Source organism: Ovis canadensis, chromosome 1 (assembly GCF_042477335.2).
Source record: "Ovis canadensis isolate MfBH-ARS-UI-01 breed Bighorn chromosome 1, ARS-UI_OviCan_v2, whole genome shotgun sequence".
NCBI classification, from domain to species: domain Eukaryota; kingdom Metazoa; phylum Chordata; class Mammalia; order Artiodactyla; family Bovidae; genus Ovis; species Ovis canadensis.
The window spans coordinates 3743679-3768627 of NC_091245.1; the positions used below are offsets into that span (position 1 = coordinate 3743679).

General features: G+C 58.3%; 1 protein-coding gene across 1 annotated transcript in view; it reads left to right on the forward strand.

Annotated features, from left to right (window-relative positions):
• Positions 1-23519, forward strand: part of PER2 (period circadian regulator 2) — a 40264-nt gene extending 16745 nt beyond the window's left edge. Inside the window, exons 7-23 of the mRNA XM_069542640.1 lie at positions 1779-1830; positions 3069-3211; positions 3519-3597; positions 5772-5878; positions 6448-6601; positions 6792-6900; positions 7442-7567; positions 8168-8252; positions 8955-9117; positions 9204-9328; positions 10060-10224; positions 11167-11424; positions 14544-15358; positions 16616-16802; positions 17600-17792; positions 18854-19004; positions 21343-23519. Of these exons, the coding sequence (XP_069398741.1) occupies positions 1779-1830; positions 3069-3211; positions 3519-3597; positions 5772-5878; positions 6448-6601; positions 6792-6900; positions 7442-7567; positions 8168-8252; positions 8955-9117; positions 9204-9328; positions 10060-10224; positions 11167-11424; positions 14544-15358; positions 16616-16802; positions 17600-17792; positions 18854-19004; positions 21343-21534 (3104 nt within the window). The 3' untranslated portion in view covers positions 21535-23519. The remainder of the gene's footprint in view (positions 1-1778; positions 1831-3068; positions 3212-3518; positions 3598-5771; positions 5879-6447; positions 6602-6791; positions 6901-7441; positions 7568-8167; positions 8253-8954; positions 9118-9203; positions 9329-10059; positions 10225-11166; positions 11425-14543; positions 15359-16615; positions 16803-17599; positions 17793-18853; positions 19005-21342) is intronic.
• The last annotated feature ends 1430 nt before the right edge of the window (positions 23520-24949 follow it).

Genomic DNA, 24949 nt, shown 5'->3' on the forward strand with positions numbered 1-24949 from the left:
GTGAACTGATGACTTGTAGATGTTCAAGCTGGATTTAGAAAAGACAGAGAAACCAGAGATCAAATTGCCAGCATCTGTTGCATCACAGAAAAAGCAACAGAGTTCCAGAACTCTCTGGAACATCTGCTTTATTGACTACACTAAAGCCTTTGACTATGTGGATCACAACAAACTGTAGAAAATTCTTCAAGAGAAGGGAATTCCAGACCACCTTCCCTGCCTCGTGAGAAACGTGTATGCAGGTCAAGAAGTGACAGAACCAGACATGGAACAACGGACTGGTTCCAAACTGGGAAAGGAGTACATCAAGGCTGTATATCGTCAACCTGCTTATTTAACTTTTAGGCAGAGTACATCTTGTGAAATGCCAGGCTGCATGAAGCACAAGCTGGAATTAAGATTGCTGGAGAAATATCAATAACCAAGAAGGCAATGGCACCCCACTCCAGTACTCTTGCCTGGAAAATCCCACGGGCGGAGGAGCCTGGTAGGCTGCAGTCCATGGGGTCGCTAGGAGTCGGGCACGACTGAGCGACTTCACTTTCACTTTTCACTTTCATGCATTGGAGAAGGAAATGGCAACCCACTCCAGTGTTCTTGCCTGGAGAATCCCAGGGATGGGCGAGCCTGGTGGGCTACAGTCCATGGGGTCACTGAGAGTCAGACACGACTGAGTGACTTCACTTCACTTCACTTCACTTCACTTCACTTCAGATATGCAGATGACACCACCCTTATGGCAGAAAGTGAAGAGGAACTAAAGAGCCTCTTGATGAAAGGGAAAGAGGAGAGTGAAAAGCCGAGTTTAAAACTCAACATTCAGAAAACTAAGATCGTGGCATCCGGTCCCATCCCTTCATGGCAAATAGATGGGGAAACAATGGAAACAGTGACAGACTTATTTTCCTGAGCTCCAATATCACTGCAGACGGTGACTGCAGCCATGAAATCAAAAGACACTTGCTCCTTGGAAGAAAAGCTGTGACAAACCTAGACAGTGTGATAAAAAGCAGAGTCATCGCTTCGCCAACAAAGGTCCATATAGTCAAAGCTCTGGTTTTCCAGTAATCATGCACAGATGTGAGAGCTGGACCATAAAGAAAGCTGAGCGCTGAAGAACTGATGTTTTCGTAATGCTGTAGAAGACTCTTGAGAGTCCCTTGGACTGCATGGAGATCGAACCATCCATCCTAAAGGAAATCAGTCCTGAATATTCATTGGAAGGACTGATGCTGAAGCTGAAGCTCCAGTACTTTGGCCACCTGATGTGAATAAGAGCTGACTCATTGGAAAAGACCCTGATGCTGGGAAGGACTGAAGGCGGGAGGAAAAGGGGATGACAGAGGATGAGATGGTTGGATGGCATCACCGACTCAATGGATGTGAGTTTGAGCAAGCTCCGGGAGATGGTGACGGACAGGGAAGCCTGGCGTGCTGCAGTTCGTGGGGTCGCAAGTGGACTTAGCACCTGAAGAACAGCAGTCCCCCCAAAAATGTTTGGGTTGAGACACTCGGGTGTTTATATGCAAACACTCTGCCCACGAGTGAGCACAGCTCCTAAAGTTAAGTGCTGTTAGCACGGCGTGGTTCCGTGAGTGCTCACTCGTGAACTAGCCCTCACCTCGGTCAGGACTGGAGTCAGAGCTCTGTACCCTGAGGGCTCCGCTCGGTGGCAGGTAAACCTGCTTTGCACCCTGACTCTCGATTCTCCTGCCTCATCTGTAGGAAATAAAAGCGCCTTCCAGGGTCAGCCGTGTGATGGGGACTTTCTCTTTCAGACTCTTTTACTCAAGAATGTATGGAGGAGAAGTCTTTCTTCTGCCGAGTCAGGTGAGCCCAGTTCCTGAAGGTGGGGAAGGTGCGGGAGTGCCCTCGCCCCGCCGCCTGCCCAGGCCCCGTTCTCTGGGGTGGAGGCTCAGCAGGGGCACCTCTGCTGCATGGCACGCGTGTCCTGAAAAGTCCGCATGAAGACACGCTTCCATAGGCCAAGCCGTTCTGTTTCATTTTTTGGTCATGCTGCTCAGCTTGTGCGACCTTAGTTCCCTGCCCAGGGATCCAACCGGGGCTCTCGCAGTGCCAGCACTAAGCCCTAATCACTGGCCTGCCAGGGAAGTCCCGAGTCACATTTTAAATGTGCCTGGGGAGTTAGGAGAGACGGGCCAACCGTGGGGTGACTGACCCGCTCCTCGAGAAGAACGTCAGCCAGGGCAGCCCAGACACATATCTGTCACCTGGGAAATTGGCTAGCTCCCCTCCCCCGCTTGGAAAGACATGAACCCCAGGTTCTGTGAGGACTCCAGAAGCTTGTGTAGCCTTTGGTCTGGGTGTGTTTTCTCAGGGAGAGCCCATAGCTTTCCCCACAGGTTCTGTAATGATCCCAGAAGCTCATGTAGCCTTTGGTCTGAGTGTGTTTTCTCAGGGAGAGCCCTTAGCTTTCTGAACAGCTCTGTGAAGACCCTGGAAGCTCATGAAACCCTTAGTCTAAATGTATTTTCTCGGGGAGAGCCCACAGCTTTCCCCACAGGTTCTGTGAGGACCCTGGAAGCTTGTGTAGCCTTTGGTCTGAGTGTGTTTTCTCGGGGAGAGCCCACAGGTCGGTGGCCCTGAATCAAGGGACCCGTTGAACGTCCGGCTACAGTGTCAGGAGTGACTCCAGCCAGAGCTGGGTACCCTCAGGAGTTGGGGCTAGGACCCTCGCACTGGAGCAGCAGCCCTTCCCCCAGTTAAAGTGCAAACTGCCCCAGAGAAGGGCCCCGGAAGCAGTCCCATTGCTCAGGCCAGTGGCTGTCTGATGGTCGCCTCACTGTCCCCAGACGTCTGAGCGCAAGGACAGAGGAGCAGGGTGGTGGGTCGCAGACCCATTTGCAGGCTGGAGGCACAAATCAGAAACCAAGGGAGCGTGCCTGACTCGGGCTGGGTGAGGGGCCCGGCTCGGCTCCGTGGACATCTGTGCAATAAGTAAAGGACTGCTGAGACGCAGCAGCCGCTGTTGGGGGAGAGGTAACCAGCAACAGAGGACGAGTCCGTCTGCGCTAATCCCCAGCCTCTCCTCCCGCCCTCCTCTGCAGTGTCGGCAAAAACCACGAGAGCGAGATCCGCTACCACCCGTTCCGCATGACGCCCTACCTGGCCCAGGTGCGCGAGCATCAGGGCGCGGAGAGCCAGCTTTGCTGCGTGCTGCTGGCGGAGAGAGTGCACTCGGGCTATGAAGGTAACGGGCCAGCCTGCTCCCCGGCTTCCGTGCGAGGCTCAGATGTGTGTCTGTAAGGCGGGCTCCCGGTGCCCGCCTCTCCCAGCCTCAGGCAGGGTCTCGCCCCCTCCAGACTCGGTCGCCACCCACCTGTGTCACTGTAGCCCCTCCACACCTCCCCCCTGTCGGCCAGAGGCTCTGGGCCCGCATCGCTCACTGGGTCCAGGCGTCACTGGACTGTGTTTGCCCTCCCCTTCCCCGGCCACAAACTTTGTTCTAATATAACCACATTCGAATCAGAAGTCTGTGCGAAATTCTTTTCTTTCAGCCCCTAGAATCCCTCCTGAAAAGAGAATTTTTACGACCACACATTCGCCAAATTGTCTGTTCCAGGACGTGGACCAAAGGTAAGCCAGGCAGCACGGGTCCCCACCCCACCCAGCCAGCTCTCCCCTGCCCTCCCGCTGGCCTTGGAGTCAGTGCCGTGCCCTTCACAGCAGCAGGTTCCCCGCCCCAGATAGTTTCTGGCTCATCACTGTCTTGGCAGTTACTTAATAACTAAATAAAGCTCAATGAATTTTTGTGATTTTGATGTTGAAGCTATTTAGCAAAAGCTCAGGCTGCGTGTTGTGTGTAATAAACAATGGAAACACTCCACTACACGTAGACAATGAAATAATTATGGAATCACACTAAAACCTCCTAAGATATGGACGCTACATAGATGAGACATGCTGGGGAGCTGGTCATCATTCTAGCTGAGCCTGTCTACATACCCTGGTCTAAACCTGGTTCTGAAGTCGGGCGCACACATCAAGACTGGTGCAGCCAGTGCTAGGACTGAAGCTGAAGGCACCCTGGCAGGGCCCCAGCAGAGGTGCGTCTCCAGCCTGCCTGCCACAGGCCGCTACAGGGAGGGGCCACCACCATACCTCTGCCCAGAGCCCTCCCGTGCTCCCTGCCTGGGTCCTCCACGCAGGGTGCTGTAGTCGGTGCCCATGGCCCTGCTAGGGTCGGGAGCACTGACCGTTCTGAGGGCTCTGGGTTCACGGGTGTGGCTCAGGGTCCCTGTGTGACTTCCTCAGCTCCTAGGTATGGGCATGAAGACACAAAGAATGCTGCTGCTGTTTCTGCCAGCAGGGCTCTGGGAGAAGTCTCCTGGGAAGACCCACAGGGAGCTCGCTTGGCTTTCTGCAGGGTGTCTGTGCAGGGTCAGGCGCCACCCCCCCCGACCTGCACCAGGCCCAGGGACACTGGGTGCCCCCGCCCCTGGCTGCAGGCAGCCTGCTCTCCGGCAGCCAGGCCCATCAGCCTCCCCAGCCCCAGGCTGCTCAGGTGTGCGTGACCAGCCACCTGCAGCTTTGAGGTGTAGGTTCCAGGCCCCATGTGGCCCTGGGGAGCAGGATCCTGGAGGTTGGGGCCTAGGAGCTGCATTTGTGAAGCAACCCCAGGATAGTTTTTATACCTCCAAAAGCCTAACCATTCCTGCCTGCAGCTGCCCCAGGTGTCCACTCATTTGTGTGCAGGAGGCCTGCTGAGCTGGTCACTGTGGGCCAAGAGGCTGCAGAGCCTGGCTCAGTAAGCCCAGCAGACAGTCCAGCCCACGGAGCCCAGGCTGACCAGGGCTCCTTTCCCCTCCTCCTCTGCTTTCTCCTCCTCCCCCTCTGGCCAGGATGTGCTGTACATCCTGTCCAAAGGAAAATACCAGGCTCAGAACGTGCTCCAGGCAAGAAAGAGGCAATCAAAGAACTCCCACGAGGAAGTTCTCCCCACACAGAACAGGGAGGCTTTGCTCTAAGGAAAGAAGGAGCTGCTCCACGTGAGCAGAAGTCAGCTTGAGAAACAGCTGCTGGGATGAAAGGGAGACCGGCCTGCTGAGAAGGGAGACTGAGATGCCACTCAGAACAGGAGCTGAGCCACCAGAGGGTGCGGGACTCACGAGGGGGCGGGACTCACAAGGGTCAGGACCCACAGTGGGGACAGGACTCACAGAGGCAGAAGGGGGGACTACAGAAGTCCAGTGTAAAACGTTGCCCAGAAAGCAAAACAGCTGCACCCAGGGAAGACCTGATGGGCACGGGGCAGGGTGCCAGTCGGCGATGGCAGCTCCTGGGGACCAGACACCGTAGCCGCAGGTAGGGCAGGAGGAGGATGCCTGGAGCTGGGGAGATGCCCACGGGCAGGGCTGCCCTGGTCCGGGCAAACTTGCTTCAGAAAGTCCGTGTCAGGCCGTGTCTGGCCAAACTCGGGACACCCTAAAAGGAAAAGCTCTTAGAAGAAAACAAAAACGTTGTCATGATGGGTTCTTTCAGGAAGTCAGCCTCAGGTCTAAGCACTGAGCCTATGATGGGCCTGGCTTCTGGTCGCAGACCCTCAGTGATGCTGCACCCTCAGTTTGCCAATTAAAGAAAAGCCTGACTGTTGCCTCATCAGCACTGGTACCCAGATTTGGTCTTTAGGGAGTGGGGAGCCGGCCTCGTTCCTGGAGATGAGGAGATGATGGGCCGGCCACCGCTCCTGGAGGCCGTGTTCTGGCTGGCATCCTGAGCGCAGCCGTGACCCCGCGTCGCTTGCCTTGCAGGGCCGTCCCTCTTCTGGGCCACCTGCCCCAGGACCTGATCGAGACCCCCGTGCTCGTGCAGCTGCACCCCAGCGACAGGCCCCTGATGCTCGCCATCCACAAGAAGAGTAGGTCCCCTCCTTGCAGTCCTTCCGGGGGGTGTAGGCAAAGCTAGTGCAGTCTGGGGGTGTCTTCCCGAGGTCAGCACCCACCAGGACCGGTCCAGGGGGCTGCGGGCAAGGGCTGTCCCACCACCTGCCTCGAGTCCTGGTGGTTGAGAGTAGCCCACCGTCTGAGTCCTCCGTGTCCCGTTTTGATTGTTGGCTGCACCAGCAGGGAGGAAGAGAGGAGACAGGGTCAGCTGGCAGGGTTTGGGCGAGTAGGGTGGTTGGCCCAAGCCAGGGGCGTGGACAACCCCGGTCCTACAAGCCCACAGACACAGCCGACACTGAGTATCCTGCTGGGAGAAGACCAGTGAGGCTCGCAGGGACGTGTCCTAAAATCCACAAGGACACTGCTGCAGGCAGCCTCATGTGCAGCCTAAAGGAAAACAAGATCCAGAGCAGCGGCTTTGAAGGGGTATTGGTGTCTCCAGAGTTTTCAAATGATTCCAAAATTGAGTGCATCTCCACGTGTCTTGTACTGCAAGCACCGGCTGCATCTGCTCACATCCCGAACTCTGTCCTCCCTCCCCTAGTCGTGCAGTCTGGGGGGCAGCCCTTCGACTACTCCCCGCTCCGGTTCCGCGCCCGAAATGGGGAATACATCACACTGGACACCAGCTGGTCCAGCTTCATCAACCCCTGGAGCAGAAAGATCTCCTTCATCATTGGGAGACACAGAGTGAGGCTGTAAGTGCCCCCAGGGCTGGGGCGCGGGGAGCTGGGAGGGGCCGACCCAGGCCACCTCCTACCACGCACCTGCCCCCCGGGGGGCGGGGCCTCCCCCAGGTGGAAGGGGAGCGGGCAGGTGGCAGCCCAGGGGGTCTGCAGGGAGGAGGAGGCAGGGGCCCGACTCACGGAGACAATGGAAACCCGGCAGGGGGCCTCTGAACGAGGACGTGTTCTCTGCCCCGCCCGGCCTGGAGGAAAAGGCCCCACAGCCCGGCGTACAGGAGCTCACGGAGCAGATCCACCGGCTGCTGCTGCAGGTGGGTGCAGTGCCCCCTGCCCCCTAGACAGCCCGGAGCCGCCCTCAGACCAGGCTCCGCCCCCCTTCCCAGGCCCGTCTCCCGTTTCCAGCGCCACCCTGCACCCTCGCACTGGTGTCCGCAACTCGCAGCCCTGGGCCAGTGGGTGGGGGCATCCCTCCAACTCGGGAAGCCGAGCTGGCCCCAGGGGACTGGAGAAGCCCCCTCCCGTCCTTAGGGACACAGCCCTCAGGAAGAATTCCTGTGAGCACCTGGGCCCCAGGAACAACTTCCTGCTTCTCGGTGCCCAGGGGCTGGGGTACTGTCAGGCACCTTGTTTTGTCTCTCAACCCCGTAGCCATGGAGTCCCTGGGGACTGGGATCCAGGCCCGGCCCCATGGCTGGAAGCAGGGAGCCCACCACCGCCCGACCCTGGGCCCAAGCCCGGCCCCACCTGGTGCCCACGGAGGGCCACCGCCCCCCAGCAGGTCACGGCCTCTCTGAGAGTCAGCAGGGGACCACGTGCCACCTGTCCAGACTCCTCCTGCCGCTGTCTCCACAGCCCGTGCCCCACAGCGGCTCCAGCGGCTACGGGAGCCTGGGCAGCAACGGGTCCCACGAGCATCTCATGAGCCAGACCTCCTCCAGCGACAGTGCCGGCCAGGAGGACCCCCGCCGGAAGAGAGCCGTACGTGCCCCGCGGCCCCCTCTGCCCAGCACCTGGGACACGGGTGACCGTGCACTCTGAGGCCAGTCCTCGCTGGGGCCAGGCCTGTCTGACCTCAGCTGCTTCTGGCTGCTCTAAACTCGGCTCACCTGAGACTCACTCCAGCCTTGAAAGGGTGGGAGCAGCTGCACGCTGTGGCTACAGGTGTGGGTGAGAACTGTTTAAAGCAGGCAAATCAGACAAAAGTGAAGATCAAACTGTAGGATTAGGGTTAGAAAGAAGACAGTGTAGCCTAACGTTCACTTTATTTCTTATTCTTCAGTATCGTAAAATCTGCTTTGTTTGGGTCTCAGATCTCATACAGAGCTTGCTTCTCTGTTGCTGTGGAGAAGGAAATGGCAGCCCACTCCAGCTCTCTTGCCTGGAGAATCCCATGGAGAGAGGAGCCTGGTGGGCTGCAGTCCTTGGGGTCGCAAAGAGTCGGACACGGCTGAGCGAATTTGCTTCACTTTCTCTGCTGCTGGGGCTGGCTGGGCTTTTCTCTTTCTCAGTCTGTCGGGCACAGGTTGCAGGGTCTCCTGGGGTGAGTAATGTGTCCATTCGTTTTTGTTTTTCTTCAAGGAAATTTGTAAGAATGGTAACAAGGCCAAAAGCAAAAGTCATTATCCTGATGAATCTGGAGAACAAAAGAGCAAGCCAGCTTCAGGTACCAAATGATCCAGCATTTCCTTAGCGAGGCTTCAGTGTGGCGAGATGGGGAGGCGGGTATGACTCACTCTGGACACAGGGAATTTCCCCTTCGAGTTGGACTGTTCGCTTCCGTGCTGACACAGGGCTCGGCCTGGGGTCCACACCACAGCCCCTGTCCAGATGGCCCTGTTCCCGGAGGCCCACGAGGTGTGGCCAGGTGTGCGCCTCCGCCCCACGACCCCCTGGTCCCGCTCTGCAGAGTGGCCCTGGGTCACGTGAGCAGACACTCGCCCGGGGGCTGCCAGCTGTCTGAGGTGGGGGTGCCGACTCTGCTCTGGGCTCCCCTGCTGCACCCCAGGCCGGATCCCACTCACCGTGTGACAAGTCACGTTGGAAGAGACCGACCCTTCCAAGGCCAGGAATATTGATGGACCACAAAGCTCCTGTGATCTTCAGGGGTTCATGTAGGAACTGGCCTTTCCCACTGTGGAGTCCCTGAACCTGAGGACAGCCCAAACTGAGTGGGGACAAGAGAGCTCCCTCCGCTGGCCTGGCGGGGTTGCCTGACTCCCAGGCTGGCCCCGGGGTCTCTGCGTCGGTGCGGCACATGCTGAGCCCCGGCCTTACCTTTCAGTAGAACTGAAATGCTCTGTAACCTTACAGTGGGCACTGGGGGAAACAGGTATTAACAGAAAGAACAATGTTGTCGTTGCTCCAGAAACGCAGAGCGGTTCCCCGACTCCAATGAAAGCTGCTGCGGCTGCGGAGAAGGACAGCTCCGGGGCCAGCCTGCCCGAGGCCAGCCCTCCCGAGGGGCTGGCCTGCAGGGACCCGCCGGCCGCTTCCTACCAGCAGATCAGCTGCCTGGACGGCGTCATCAGGTGCCGCCCTTCTGGCCTCCCTCCCTGCCAGTGGCGCCCGCGGTTGGGCTCTCGGTTACATGAAGCCCTTTCCGACCCGCCCGCAGGTATCTGGAGAGCTGCAGCGAGGCGGCCACCCTGAAGAGGAAGTACGAGTTCCCTGCGAGCCTCCCCACGCCCCAGGCCAGCGACAAGCGCCTGGCCCTCGCAGGCCCCGGGCCACACGCCGCAGGTACCGCGTCTGCTTGAGCTGTGGCCGCCTGGCCACTTATCCCCTCTCTCAGGATCAAGCCTTATCTGAGAGCCCAGGGCCCCTTCTCCCTTCCCCTGTGGGTTCAAGGACATGTGTGGGGGTGTCAGCTGTTGACATAAATAACCAAAATGGCTCAGAACCTCCTTACCAGCCAGAGGTAGAGGTGATTCTGGACTTAGAGGACAGGATCCCCGGGGCTGCCAGAAGCCAGGGTGTTATCGGGTGGGCCCATTTCTGTGTCTCAGAGGAGGACTGGCCTCTGAGTGTCAGCGGCCGCAGGAGTCAGAGGAGATTGGATGTGTGGTTATCACCAGTGGTCCTCACCAGGACCACAAGCAAGGTCTCCACGGTTGATGGAAGCCCGGGCGACTGGTGGAGCTTGCCCCAGCCCACAGAGGGAGCCCAGCTGCTCGCCTGCCCTCAGTAGAGGGGCCCGGGCCACAGAGGGGAGCTCCCCACAGGCCTCGGCAGAGGCCCCGAGCCCAGGCGCCTGCCTCCTCCCAGAGGACGCGGGGTGTCAGGGTGCCGCCGTCCCCATTCGGAGTCCCCTGTCTCTGCCGTCCCCCCAAGGGCACGGTGTCCCCTGGCAGGGCGAGTGCAGACTTGAGCCCCCGGGTCCTGGCGTGCCCCCAGCCGGCCTCTGTGCTGCGTCTCCGGGCAGCTCACCTTTATCGCGGGTTTGCATCTGCTTCCCTTTTTCTCCTGTAAAGAGGCAGCAGCGCCCTCCCCAGTGAAGAGCCGCACGGACGTGGGCGCACGGCTGACGTCGCTGACGCTGCCCGGCAAGGCAGAGAGCGTGGCGTCCCTCAGCAGCCAGTGCAGCTACAGCAGCACCATCGTCCACGTGGGCGACAAGAAGCCGCCGCCAGAGCTCGGTACGCACGAGTCCTGGGCGATGGCAGGAGCGGTCGGACTCTGACAGTAGAGAGCGGGAGCTTTGCCGCGCGTCCCCAGATCCTCTCTAAGTGTATCTGAGTGCAGAGCCCAGTAAGGGGGTGTCCAGGGAGTCCAGGCACGTGCCGTGCAGGGTGGGGGTGGCGACCCTTGCCTCCGCCCCCGCCACACTCCTCCTGGGACAGGCGTCCACTCAGGTGTCAACACAGAGGGGCTTCCTGGGAGCGAGCAGGGATGCCAGGACTCCCCCTTGCTTGGTGCCGAGAGAACCCCAAGGATGAGGCCCCCCGACCTCCCGACTGCCGTGGGTGGGGTGGCGAGCCGGGCCTCCCCTGTTGGAGGACAGGAGCCAGGACAGGACAGCCAAGGGCGACACGCTGAGCTGTCCTTCCGACACCTAGAGGAGAACCAGCCTGAACTTGTTCTTTGCTTGGAAGAAGGGCATGATGAGGGGGAGAGTGCACGTCAGAGGGTCCGTGGCCAGCCCCCTCAGGATGGCCCATAGTCCCATGGCCCCATGCTGCCTGCCCCCGCGGTTCTGCTGACCACACTGCTGGGCCCGTGCTCATAAGCCAGGACAGGGCCGGGCACCTCCTGTGCTCCGAAAGCCCAAGACAGCCTGGAGTGTCTTCAGCGTCAGAGGCTGAAACCCCAGGTGCCCCCAGGTTAGAGGACGGATCAGTTAGAGGGCAGATTCCCGAGCCCCCACGTGACGCAGCTTCGTGTCCCCGCTTGTTGCCTTTGCTTGGTAGCTTTCTCAGAAAGCTGAGCAGGCGCGTCTTGAACGTCAGCCCCATGCTGTGGGCGTCGTGCGGGGGTCTTCTGTGGGAGACTCTGTCCTTTGTGGGAGTGGTGCGCATTTTCTCAGCCATTCTCGGGCAGAAGGGCCCCTGTGGATGAGAGCTCCACGTCCGCTGTTCCAGAGCTGCTGGGAGATGCTGCTGCGAGCGGGCCCGAGTCTCTGGAGTGCCCGGCAGGCCCTGCGCTGCCCTGCGGCCTCAGCCAGGACCAGGAGGCCTTCTGGAAGCTGGGCCTCACCAAGGAGGTGCTGGCCGCCCACACCCAGAAGGAGGAGCAGAGCTTCCTGCTGCGGTTCCGGGAAATCAGGAAACTCGACGTTTTCCAGTCTCGCTGCCATCATTATCTGCAAGAAAGGCCCAAGGGGCACTTGAGCAACAGGAGTAAGTGATGACGTCTGAACTAAAAGTGGGTTTTATTGTTGTTCTTTTTTTAAACTTTGTTCTTAACGCTGCTGCGTCCCGTGAGGCTTTCAGATGGTGAGCGCCCCCTGTTTAGGACACCTGCGTTTGTAAGATGCTGTTGGAGCTTGAGCAGTGACACTTTTGGGGATGTCACCTGCGTTCCCAAGGGAACCGTGCTATAAACAGTGGTGACAGGCCCACCTCCCCCACTGTGGAGCACAGGGCCGGGCAACTGTCCTCCTGCCTTGCCAGGCATTCTCTGCCTGGGTGGCCCCACCCCTCTCCCTCCCTCAGAGAACCAAGGGGGCGAATTCACCACCCAGGGAAGGAGCATTTGACGTCAGGCTCCTGAGGAAGCAGGGATCCCAGATGATGCTGCAGAAGGAAAGGGCGCCCTTTCTCCCCAGAATGCACACCCTCCTGGCGGGTTGGCCTTGCCATTGGGGCCCAGACTCCAGGGCCAGACAGAGCGTGGGGGGTCTGAAGAGCCAACACGGGGCTGCGGTGGAGCAGGCTGGCTTCCTCGCCCCTCGTCTGGTCCAGGAGCCGGGCTCCCAACCCCCAACTGCCTTCTTGGGCCCTGCGGTCAGGGCCAAGCTGGTTGGAGATGCCAGCTCTCTCCTGGGCTCCAGGCCCCGAAACAAGGATCAGATCTATGAGCCCAAGGCGCCCACACCGCGAGGGCCCAGCGCCCCTGGCCTCTGGGCAGATGTGCCGAGACGGGTGTCCCAGGAGTGACAAGCTGGCCCTGCTCTTGAAGATTATGCCATTCCCGCTCTTCTTTCTTCCTTCCTACCTGGACCCAGGGTTACTGAAGGCACACAGGGAACCTCTGGAAATCAGAAGCCAGGGCCCCACCTCCCCAGCCCCAGCTTGGTGCAGAGTCCCAGCGCTTGCCAGCCCCAGCTTGGTGCAGAGTCCCAGCGCCCCCTAGCCCCAGCTTGGTGCAGAGTCCCAGCGGCCCCCAGCCCAGCTTGGTGCAGAGTCCCGGCGCCCCCCAGCCCCAGCTTGGTGCAGAGTCCCGGCGCCCCCCAGCCCCAGCTTGGTGCAGAGTCCCGGCGCCCCCCAGCCCCAGCTTGGTGCAGAGTCCCAGCGCCCGCCAGCCCCGTTGGCCCAGCAGCTTGTGCAGTGCCCCTGCCGCCCAGCTGTCCCCAGCAGCCCCGCCCAGACCCGGAGCCCAGCACTGCGACTCCCAGTCACAGCAGGAGACGGACTCTTGCAGGAAGAGCACTAGGCAGACAGGCTGGCGGCAGAACCCCCACCCGCGTGGCCGTTCGCGCCAGGCCGGCCCATTTGCCCTGGTATGTGGCACAGCTGGCAGGGGCCAGCCCCACACGCCCGCTGCCAGAGCCCCCAAGTTACCCTCTGTGACATTAGAAGAAAACCTGAGGTTCCTGGGGCCCTCCCACTGCCTGTGCCCCACCCACCAGGCTCAGTGTGACCCCCTGGCCCACAGCACCCCCAGTCCCAGCCAGTGCCCAGGGGAGGAGGGGGGACATGCCCTGTGTCCCCCACACCACAGGTTGAGTCCCTACAGCCTCCTGAGGACGGCCCCTCTCAGCAGGCCTTGTGTCAGAGGAAGACCTGTGTGCCTTCAGCCTTTTGACTCCACAGGCATGGACCCAGGCTCCTTTGGCAGATGAACCAGGAAACATCTCTTCTTAAAAATGATGTCTTAAAAACATCTCTTTTTAAAAGCTTGTAAAGTTGAGATATGAGGTTAGATGAGATCAGTGGTTCTGCCTTTCAGTTCATTTCAGTCCCTCACTCTTGTCCGATTCTTTGTGACTCCATGAACTGCAGCACGCTAGGCCTTCCTGTCCATCACCAATTCCCAGGGTTCACCCAAACCCATGTTCATCAAGTTGGTGATGCCATCCAGCCATCTCATCCTCTGTCGTCCCCTTCTCCTCCCACCTTCAATCTTTCCCAGCATCAGGGTCTTTTCAAATGAGTCAGCTTTTCGCATCAGGTGGCCAAAGTATTGGAGTTTCAGCTTCAACATCCATCCTTCCAATGAACACTCAGGACTGATCTCCTTAGGATGGACTGGTTGGATCTCCTTGCAGTCCAAGGGACTCTCAAGAGTCTTCTCCAACAGCACAGTTCAAAAGTGTCAATTTTTTGGCACTCAGCTTTCTTTATAGTCCAACTCTCACATCCGTACATGACTACTGGAAAAACCATAGCTTTGACTAGACTGACCTTTGTTGGCCAAGTAATGTCTCTGCTTTTTAATATGCTGTCTAGGTTGGTCATAGCTTTTCTTCCAGGAAGCAAGCATCTTTTAATTTCATGGCTGTAGTCACCATCTGCAGTGATTTTGGAGTCCAAAAAAATAAAGTCTCTCACTGTTTCCATTGTTTCCCCATCTATTTGCCATGAAGTGATGGGACCTTATGCCATGATCTTAGTTTTCTCTTTTTTTTAATTTAATTTAATTTAATTTTTTTACTTTGCAATACTGTATTGGTTTTGCCATACATTGACATGAATCCACCACAGGTGTACATGAGTTCCCAATCCTAAGCCCACTTTTTCACTCTCCTCTTTCACTTTCATCAAGAGGCTCTTTAGTTCTTCTTCACTTTCTGCCATAAGGGTGGTGTCATCTGCGTATCTGAGGTTATTGATAATTCTCCCGGCAGTCTCGATTCCAGCTTCTGCTTCTTCCAGTCCAGCGTTTCTCATGATGTACTCTGCATATAAGTTAAATAAGTAGGGTGACAATATACAGCCTTGACGTCCTCCTTCCCAGTTTGGAACCAGTCTGTTGTTCATGTCCTGTTCGAACTGTTGCTTCTTCACCTGCATACAGGTTTCTCAGGAGGCAGGTCAGGTGATCTGGTATTCCGAAGTCTTTAAGAATTTTCCAGTTTGTTGTGATTCACACAGTCAAAGTTTTAGTAAAGTCAGTGAAGCGGATGTTTTTCTGGAATTTCCTTGCCTTCTCTATGATCCAGCGAATGTTGGCAATTTGGTTTCTGGTTCCTCTGCCTTTTCTAAACCCAGCTTTTATATTTGGAAATTCTTGGTTCACATACTGCTGAATCCTAGCTTGAAGGATTTTAACTCTCATTGTGTCGCTATTATTTTAGCTGCTCCCAGACTAAGAAATACCTCTGGAATAGACTCCTCTTGGAAAAAAAACGGGAAAAACCGAAAACTGAAGTCCAAACGTGTCAAGCCTCGCGACTCCTCGGGCAGCACTGGGTCTGGGGGGCTGGCGCCCCAGCGGCCCCCACTGGTCGGCCTGAACACCACGGCCTGGTCCCTGTCGGACACGTCACAGTCCAGCTGCCCAGCGGTGCCCTTCCCTGACCCAGTGCCAGCGTACTCCCTGCCCTTGTTTCCAGCCCCAGGAATAGTGCCCACACCAGGGACCGTGGCCACAGGGTCCGGGGCTGCCCACACCAACCTGGCGGTGCCCATGGACGCCCACCAGGCGCTCAGGGCCCAGCCCCCGCCGTTCGCCGGCCCCGTGGCCCCCGTCGTGGCATTGGTCTTGCCTGGCTTCTCCTTCTCCCCGGTGACCCCAGCCCTGCCCGCAGCCTTCTTCCCCGACCAGCGGAACTTTGCATCTGAGATGCCTCCTGCCTCACAGCCCGACTTCTTCCCCAATCGGACCTCAGCCCCCAAACAGCCGTGCCCATGTGCCCCGGCAGAGCGAGGGGAGTCCACGTCGCGGGTGGCCACCCCGGGAACCCCGCCCTCGGCCGTCGGGCTCCCAGACAGGACCTCCCCGGCACTCTTCCAGTCCCGCGGAAGCTCACCACTGCAGCTCAACCTGATGCAGCTGGAGGAGGCCCCTGAGGGCACCGCGGCAGCCACAGGGGCTGTGGGGACCGTGGGTGCCGGCGCCAACTGCAAACCTGGCTCGTCCTGGGACTGGCAGCCCCAGTCACCTCCAACCGTAAGCACCTCCTGATGCCCTTTGTCTAAAGCTGGTGGCAGACTCGGGTGCCGGGGCAGGCTCTGCACCCCCTCATGCCTGACACGCTTCAGTTTGGGCACAGATTCGTGTGCCAGACATGAGCATGTTCCCAAGGCCCTGTCACAGTAGACCTGTGACTCTAACCGTCCTGGGACCTGAAGAGAGAGAGATGGCCGGCAGATGCGGTGTCCAGACAGCCACAGGGACTTCATAACGCATCATCAGGGGCCTCCGGGTGTTAGGTGGATACTTCGAGGATGGAGCCATCAGGTTAAATGCCAGAGCAGAGGCTCCTCGGAGGGGGACTGGCAGCAGAGGGCCTCTGGTGAAGGACCGGAGCCGGAAGGAGCTGGGAATCGGTGCTCAGTCTCCGTCCTCCCAGGTCTTGAGGACACAGGCATGTACGCTTACTTGGTTCATGAAACGGCTGTGTGATTCCCAGCTAACGCGTCTGTGTTCTGAGAGCCGAGGCAGGGCTGTCCGTGAGCCGTCCCCCAACACCTGTGTCCAAGGCAGGGCCACCTGAGTTCCCACCCCCCACCTGTGTCCAAGGCAGGGCAGTCCTTGAGCCCCCCAACACCTGTGTCCAAGGCAGGGCCACCTGGGTTCCCACCCCCCACCTGTGTCCAAGGCAGGGCAATCCATGAGCCCCCCAAAGTGGGGCCGCGTGGGCCCCCCAACACCTGTGTCCAAGGCAGGGCCACCTGGGTTCCCACCCCCCGCCTGTGTCCAAGGAGGGGCCATGTGGGCCTCCCCCTGCCGGTGCTCTGGGAGAGGAGGTGGAGACAGGGGCCCCCAGCACCTCTGCTGCCTGCCTGGCGTGCAGGCTGGTTCTGAGGACTGGCAGGCTGGGCACTCCCAGGCCGGGCCCGTGGTGCCCCCGGCTGGCCCTGCTCTCGGGGTGCAGGAGGCAGAGCCCGCCGCTGGGAGGGGCGCCTTTGGGTGCTGTTGAGGCGCGGTCCTGCCTCTGTGTCCACTCGGTGGAGAAATAAGTGTAAGGCTTGGATTCCCACCGGGGCTCCAGGAGCCACCGTCTCTCAAGGGACTCTCCCAAAATGGAACCCAATCAAACGTCATCCTTTCCACTTCTGAGAAGCGAGCTGGGTTCCGGGAAACCGAGGGTCTGTGCCCATGGCCCATGGAGGAGGGGCCGGTAGTCTGAGGAGCCTCCGTCCCCTCCCCCACCTCCACTTTGCACGGAGACCTGACTGGGTGTCCCCTCCCTGTTCCCCCAAGCACGCGGAGCCGGCGGATGCCCCGAACAGCGACGCCCTGTCCTCGTCCAGCGGCCTCCTCCACCTGCTGCTGCACGGGGACCTCTGCTCGGCCACAGGCTCCGCGCTGTCCGGGAGTCGGGCCTCCGCCACCTCCTGCTCCCTGGGCTCGGGCTCCCTGGGCTGCGATGCGTCCAGAAGCGGGCCAGGTAGGTGGGGGGTGCCGGGAGCCCTGAGTGGGGTGGAGGGTGCAGTTGACGTGTGTTTGGAAGACCCCCACGTGACGCACCTGGGTGTCCTTGGCTCTCTGAATCCGAGGGCACCAGTCGCCCCAGAGCCTCAGGCTGCCGTGTTGCTGGGCCCAGCGTCAGGGTCCTTCCTGACTGCGCAGCTTCCGGCTGCACCCCGAGCGGCTCCTCGGAGCCTCACATGGGCCACAGGCCCCCTCCTCCTGCCTCATGGCCAGGCCCGGCTCCCTCTGTCACCTGTCACTCCCCGCATCGGTGGGCACAGCAGGCCCCGCACCCCCGTCCCTGGCTGGACCGTCCCTGGGGCTCCCCGCGTGTGCCGGGAGGGCAGGCAGTGCTGCACCGTCCGAGCGGCTCCCCTGGTGGGCGCTGGTGTGTGGCCTCAGGCAGTACCGGCCAGGGTGGTGCAGTGTGGCCCGGAGCTGCCCGGCGAGAGCAGCGCACACGCATGTCCCCAGGCTGTAAGCGCCCCGATTCCCTCACCTGGGCAGAGCCCCCTTCCCCCAGGAGGCCAGGGAGGGGAGAGCACAGCCTCTTAGATGGGGCCCTGCCTGGACCCCCCGGCCTCGCCAGCAGAGAGTCACCTCCGTGGTTCCTGCTGACACTCGCTCTTTAAATGATTTTTAAATTATCATCCAGAGAATTGGACCGTTGGAAAAAGAGAAGGGACAATCCCCCAACACGCACGGTAGCTGCCCTCCCCTTACAGGGGTGACTTGAGCTCGAGGTCGTGACCTGCGGCACTCTGTGTTTTAAAGGCAGCAGCGACACGAGCCACACCAGCAGGTATTTCGGAAGCGTCGACTCTTCGGAGAAAAACCATGGAGCAGCGGCGAAGGCGGAGGTGGGCGGGACTGAGCGCCTGCTCAGGGGTGTCCTCCAGGACCCCGTCTGGCTGCTGATGGCCGACACGGACGACAGCGTCAGGATGACCTACCAGATGCCTGCACGGTAGCCGCTCGCCCCTCCTGGGACGGTGTGGGGCTGGGCTCGGGATCCCCCCAAACTGTGAGGCCAGAGGACTTCCCCCAGCCTTATCTCAGATGGAGCGGAGGGCACCGCTAGAAGGGGCCCCTCCAGGTGGCTGGCCGGCCGCACGGAGCCCTGTGGAGGCCCTGCTCCCAGCCTCCAGGCCCACTGCTCCAGGGGCCCCCCGGCTGTCACTTGCCGTGTACGAAGCATTTGTGCCAGTGTCGCCTCTTTTGCTCTGCTGCCAGTAACCCTGTGTGGTCAGTGGTGTGTGTGTGTCTGTCTGTCTGTCTGTCTGTCTCAGAGATGCAGAAACCAAGAGTCAAGGTGGTGACCATCCCAGGCCGCCAGTTACTCTTCAGGGAGCCTGGTCTGTGCCTCAGTTCTGACCACTCCAAGGAACCTGGAGCCCATTAGGGTCCCTGACCCTGTGCAGTGCCCCCTTGGTGGGGGTGATTTACCCCAAGGCTCAGAACAACCAGGGCTCTGGGCCAGGCCAGCCTGGGGCTCCGTCTCCAGGGCCGCTGCGAGGCAGGCCAGGGTAGCAGGTGGCAGGGAGGGCTTATCTACTCTCCACCTCGCTGGTGATCACCACCTCACTGGTGAGAAGCTCCCAGGTGCAGAAACAAGTGTTTGCAGGTACTCAGCTCCTGTGGCTGATCTAAACTAAAATTAAAACCAGGACTTGGTGTATCGTTTTCATAGAAAAACTACAGATTATTTACTAGAGAGATTGTTACCTCCAATAGGGTAATTTAAGTGGAAAGGAAAGTTAAACAAAATCATCTAAAATTGCATGAGTAGGACTTCCCTGGGGTCCAGTGGTGAAGACCCCACACTTCCCCTGCAGGGGCCACAGGTTCCGTCCCTGGTCAGGGAAGATCCTCTATGCTGAGGAGTGTAGGCAAAAAAAAAGGATAAATTAATTAAAATAAAATTACGTGAATAATACTGGAAAGACTGGTACAAAATGAGCATATACTTTAAAAAAGATAACGCTTGAGGCATTCTAAAGCGTCCGTGTTTCTCACTATTTCGTGAAGAAACTTGGAGACGGTCCTGCAGGAGGACAGGGAGAAGCTGAAGGCACTGCAGAGGTTCCAGCCCAGGTTCACGGACGGGCAGAAGCAGGAACTGCAGGACGTCCACCCGTGGATGCGGTTGGGCGGCGTGCCCACGGCCATCGACGTGGCGGTAAGCTCTGGGACAGGGCGCTTCCTGACATGGTGTTCAAAGGCGCTGTACATTTAAAACTTTGAAGATTAGATAAGAGCATTGAAAAAAAAAAAAAACCACGACACTGTTAGATGTCCTTCAAAGAACTTCCTTCCAGTGGCTTTTCAAGGCTGCTTCCAAAAAGGTCTCCAAAATGTCTAATGTCAATCACATGCTGAAATTTGAAAATCTTTTGAGTTGTCTTCACAATTAAAACACAGACCATTTCTTCTATCCTAAGCCCTCAACATCCGTGTAGACCATAAGAAGCAGGGGACAGCGAGCCCTCCTCCCACTCTAAGCGGCTGCCCCCAGGCTGTCTGTTCCTTCTCGAGGGTGTCTCTGTACCCCAGCTCCCTTCTCCTGCTCACTTCCCCAGAATGGACACAGCCAGGCTCCGGGCTGCCCGGCCTTCTCTGTGCAAACTGCCCCGGCCCAGTCAGCTCCCGCCTCCGCACGGGAAGTGGCATCTACACGCAGAGCCCCACCAGCGTCCACCTCTGGGGAACTTCCCGGGTTTCCCCAGAGACAGCCTGCCCAGCCACTCTCTTCCCACCCACGCCTCCAGGGCGACTCCGCGCCACTCCACTTGCTCAGACCACGGGCCTGGACTCCCCTCCTCTCGTACCCTGATAAAGTCCACCGGCAGGGCACGCTGGCCTAACCTTCCGGGGGGTGGAAAGCAGCCGCTTCCCATCGCCTCCAGCGTCACCACCCTGGTCCATGCCGCTGCTTCAGCGGGACTGCCAGCTGCGTTCTGCCCCCCGCACAAGACCACGTCGCTCCCCACCCCAGCCCTGCGCCCCTCCAGGGTCTCCATCCCGTGATCACAGGCAGAGGAAAGTGCCATAAAGCCGTTAAACCGTGTCGCCCCCTCCCCACAGCCCCCGTCCCCCTGCGTCCCCTCCTCTCTGGCTGTTCACTGAAGACCATCACGAGGCTCCTGCCCCAGGGCCTTTGTGCCTGCCCTGCCCTCCGCTTGGGGCTCCCCTCTCCTCACACAGACACACGCTCGCTCTGGCTTCCTTGTCTTTCCACATAGAGTTGTGTTATTGACCTACCGTCCCTGTGTGTGTATGTTGCTCAGTCGTGTCTGACTCTTCTGTGACCCCACGGACTGTAGCCCTCCAGGCTCCTCTGTCCATGGGATTCTCCAGGCAAGAATACTGGAGTGGGTTGCCATGCCCTCCTCCAGGGGATCTTCCCAACCCAGGGATCGAACCTGGGTCTCCTGCATTGCAGGCAGTTTCTTTACCATCTGAGGGACCTGGGAAGCCCCAGATGATTTACTGCTGCACAGCAAATAACCCCAAACTTAGTAGCTTAGAATAAGAACCATTTATTCTCCCCACTGTTTCTTGGGTTGGAATTTAAGAGCCGCTTAGCTGGGTGGTTCTGGCTCCGGTCCTCTCCTAAGGGTGGAAGATAATGGCTGGGCTCCTGCCTCCGGGGGCAGGACCGGAGCTGGGGGATCTGCTTCCGAGGGGGGTCCCTCCCGCGATGCTTGTGGGGGCTGGCTGTTGGCAGGAGGCCTCTGCTCCTTGCCGCGTAGATCTGACCTTGGCGCTGCTTCCGTGTCCTCAGGACAAGATCCCAGCCTCCCCTGAGGGCATGGGGCCGGGAGGCTGGGGGTCTGTGACAACCTGCATCACCTCCGCTTTGTTAGAGGCACGTCAGAGTCCAGGCCTCCTCCTCTGGAGGAAGGAATACCAAAAAATGTGTGGGCGTATTTTAAAGCCACTACAGTCGCTCTTGGTGGCCTTTTCTGAACGTTGACTGTAAAGTGACAGTCCTCACGTACCTCGTTCCACGCCAGCCCAGCACCTCCCGTCTCATAATACGCCTCGGAGCACCTCTGCTCCGGCTATTAGGAGGTCTCTAATGGGGTATGGATTTTCCTCTCTGTTCACTGCTGAATCCCGGTTCCTAGAACGAGCCTAGAGCACAACAGATGCTTAACAGGTAGGTGTTCAACATGAGGAGGAACAAATAAGTCGGTAGCTTGTTGCTGTCCCATTCTACAGATTAGAAAACTGAGGTCAGAGAAGGTAAGTACCACTCCAGGTCCGCAGGCAGGAGGAGGAGCACTGGGACCAGGGCCTCTGGTTGCTGCCCCCCACCTCACTGTGCAAAGCTGCCTCTCAGATAAGGTTCCCAGGGGACTCGGATCGGGGACGAAGCAAGCCCCACAGCCCAGTGGCACCTCCTTACCTGCCAGCAGCCTCATGGTGGACACCTGGTCACCAGCGCCTCGTTCAGACTGAACTGCTGTACCAAAGATCTCATTTTCGTTACTGATTTACATTTTTCTTTTAAGGGATGTGTTTACTGTGAAAACGAGGGAGAAGACAACCTCTGTGTGTCATACGAGGAAGACATCCCTACGCCGGGGCTCAGCGAAGTGACAGAGACCAAGGAAGGGGAGAGTGGGCCCGCCCGCGGCCCGGAAACGAGGGGCAGGCGCAGCGCCCCTCCCCAGGACGGCCGCGCCGCCAGCGACGTCCGCTAGGCGGCGCTCTGGGGCGGGGCCGGGTTCGCGCGCGTCTCCGGTGAGACGGACGAATACACTTTTGTGGCTTTTTTTGTTTTAGAAAAAAAACCCATAGTTTTCTGAAGGGGTGATTTAAAACCATGGAGGGCAGAAGACGTTTGCGAAGAAATGCTATTTTATATTTATGAATAAAATACAGATATAGGGTGTCAGGGGGCAGGGGAAGGAGACCTTCACTGTTCAACTCGAGCAAGACTGCCTGCCTCTTTGGGTGGGGAGGCGGCTGGGCGCCCCCACGCGTCCGCAGACGGGCCGTCCCGGGTCTGCCGGCTCCCGCGGGCCGTCCCCAGGCCGCGCCCAGGCTGCGCCCACCCGCCGGGGGTCCCAGGGGCGCCCCGCTGAGGAGCAGCGGTCCAGGGCTTGCCCCGCGTTTGTGTTTGTGTTTGGATCAGATCAAATTCTGTCCTCTCCGGGGGCGGCTTTTTCTGTAAATTATTTAGTCAGACTGATGTCTTTGAAACCTACCAAGTGGAGATCACAGCCTCTGCTTATTTTCTTTCAAAAACCTCCTTTTCAAAACGTTTCGCATTAAACGGTGCGTAGTTTGAGAAACCCGCGGCTTCAGCCCCCAGTGCAGCTGCAGCAAAAGGTTCATCTGACAGAGTGTGCGTCCAGGGCGAGTCAGGTTGAACTGCGGGCTGCGGATGAAAGAAACCGACAGGTTCCTGTGGCCAGCTCCACCACGGAAGTCACACGCCCTCGGAAACACGGCGCAGACCCTTCCGGGTGTTGCTGCAGCATCCGTGCATCCTGTTCAGACCAGGATGCCCGCGTGTCAGTGAAAGCGTGCTGCTGGCCCTCCCCGTCTCGGCACTTGGCCCTCCCAGCCAGGCTGTGACCGCCACGTTTGGGACTCGGCGCGTGTTGGTCCATCGTTGGCACTTGCCAGGCGTCAGCTCTGGCGCAGCCGAGCCAGCCACTCCTCCTGGCTGAGCTGGGCGCCCTGCACCCTTTTCATGAGCCTTCACTCACTGATGCCGCTTCCGGTCTCTGCAGAGACGTCCCCTATTGTCGTTGGCACTTTTGGGAGGACACCCGGGGAAGAGTGAGACCAGATTGCTCACCTTTTTGCAAAACCTCACATCGCATCGTATATCCCAAAGACAGCTTAGAAAAAATGTTATACTGGTCCCTGGAGTGAATGAGAAGCTGCCCGCGATGAAACGATTGGCTTCCAGTTGCACTGAGTCCGTAGCAACTTCAAAGAAAGCAGCTTCCCCCTGGCTGCCCCCGCCCATCCTTTGATGGAGAAGCAGCTACTAGAATAGGTGAAGCCTCCTTGTAATCCAGTTGGTTTTCATACTAAAATTATTTTATGCCTGAATATCAACCTTACTTTTCATAAATGCAAAAAGTTTAATTATTTTTTTAAACGTAAAAGCAGCATCTTCAGATCCCCAAGGCAAGGTGTAGTCTGTGAGTTTGTGTGGCGATCAGATGCTACAAACGGCTTCTTGCCTGAGTCAGATCATCGAGGGATAGTCAAGGTTGCATTGACTTTACCTGAACTGCCAAAAGGTTCTCTCCTGTCATTGAATGTTTACCATCAGCATTATCTTACTATTTATGTCTGTCTGTTGATTAGGTGCCATGTAGCTTCGACGCGTGCTGAGCAGTGGACTGTAGGAGCAGCTTGTGAAACTGTTTCCACGGTGCCAACACGCATCCAGTCTTGTTCTCTCTAGTGTGTGTGCTTACATGGGCGTTACGAGGCTTCCTCTCAATTTTAAACTGAGCCTTCTTTTTAATATATTCCCGAAAAGGTATGTAAATAAGCTCTCAGAGTCTGTGTAACAACACGTCAAGCCTTGCCGGACAAGTGGTTTGTTTATGCTCAAGCCAGACTTTCTTCACCCAGTGCAATATGTTTGTTGGGCTGCTTGTGTCTTTTTATGACTTTTTTGCCTTTTAGAAAATTGGTAAATAAAGCAAGTATATTTTTATTTTGTATATTTTTAATATAGCCCAGAGAAATAGGAGCCTGAGTTCTGTTCGTTTATTTCTTTTCTGCACGGTGTGTGAGATCTTACTTAGTTCCTGGACCAGGGATCAAACCTGTGCCTCCTGCAATGGAAGCACAGATTCTCAACCACAGGGAAGTCCCTATTTTTATTTCTGTATTTTTAATATAGCACAGAGGAATAGGAACCTGAATAGAGACAAAGATTATCAAGTGATTTTTCTAAGATGAACCCTAGAAATTCTGCTTTAGGAACTATTCTGTCTCCAAGGCGCTCCTCACCTCTTCCCACGCACAGTGTGCCTCTTGCTGGCCCTCCTGCCGTGTGTGTGTGTGTGTGTGTCTGTGTGTGTGTGACACGCAGCCCCCACCCCAGTGAACTCCCTGTAGTGCAGTGTTAGTCACTCACTCGTGTCTGACTCGTAGTGCCCCGTGGACTGTAGCCCGCCAGGCTCCTCTGTCCATGGGATTCTCCAGGCAAGAATCCTGGAGTGGGTTGCCATGCCCTCCAGGGGATCTTCCCGACCCAGGGCTCAAGCCTGGGTCTCCTGCGTTGCAGGCGGACTCTACCACCTGAGCTACAGGGGACTCCCTGCTGTAGATCTCATCCTGGAGTCCAGCCCCTCCGCGGTTTCTCACTCACAGATGGGGAGAAGGGCCGCTCAGCTCGGCCCCTGGTACTCACACCCGCTCTGCGGTGAGCCCAGGCACCTGCTCCTCTCTCTCCCCGCCCGCTCTAGGACGTCTGTCCCACCGGGGCTGGCTGCCTGTGCACTGGCCCGGGGCTGAAGGCAGCGAGGTCAGAAGGATCTGAGGCCAGAACGGCCTCATGTCTTCCACCAGAGGTGATACAGGCAGCGCGGCACAGCCTCCTCCTGCCCCACCCCCGTGCTTCCTCCCACAGCAGCGAGACCTTGCAGGGCCTGGCCAAAACAGCGGGGGGCTGCTTCTCGCTACCTCCCACTTCATACCATTCCATGTCGTGGGTCCCAGACTCGGTGCCTAGCCTTCCCAAAGCTCCCTGAACAGGAGGAGGAAGGCTTGGCTCTCGACTCCCGTCCTGGCCGCCTGGATCCAGGTGGTGGTTGGGGGTGGGGAAGCTAAGTCCTCCCAGTGGACCTAGAGGCCTCTGCAGACCCCTTCAGTGGCCAGATGTGGAGATCGCCTGCTTCACCGAAATTCTAGGAGACCTCAGGGTGTTTAGCTGCGTTTTTATCTACCGTTTAACCCCAAGGGCACCCCTCCCCTTTATTTCCAAACCAAAAGGAGCTTCTCCAAGCTGCTGGGCTGATTGCCCACCAGGGGCCTGGACATCCATAGACTGGCCACCGCCTTTGTTCCCTGCGGATTTTATGGCTTGCCACCCCTGCCGCTAACCGGTCTCCCTGAGGCCACTGCTGCGCTGCCCGGCCT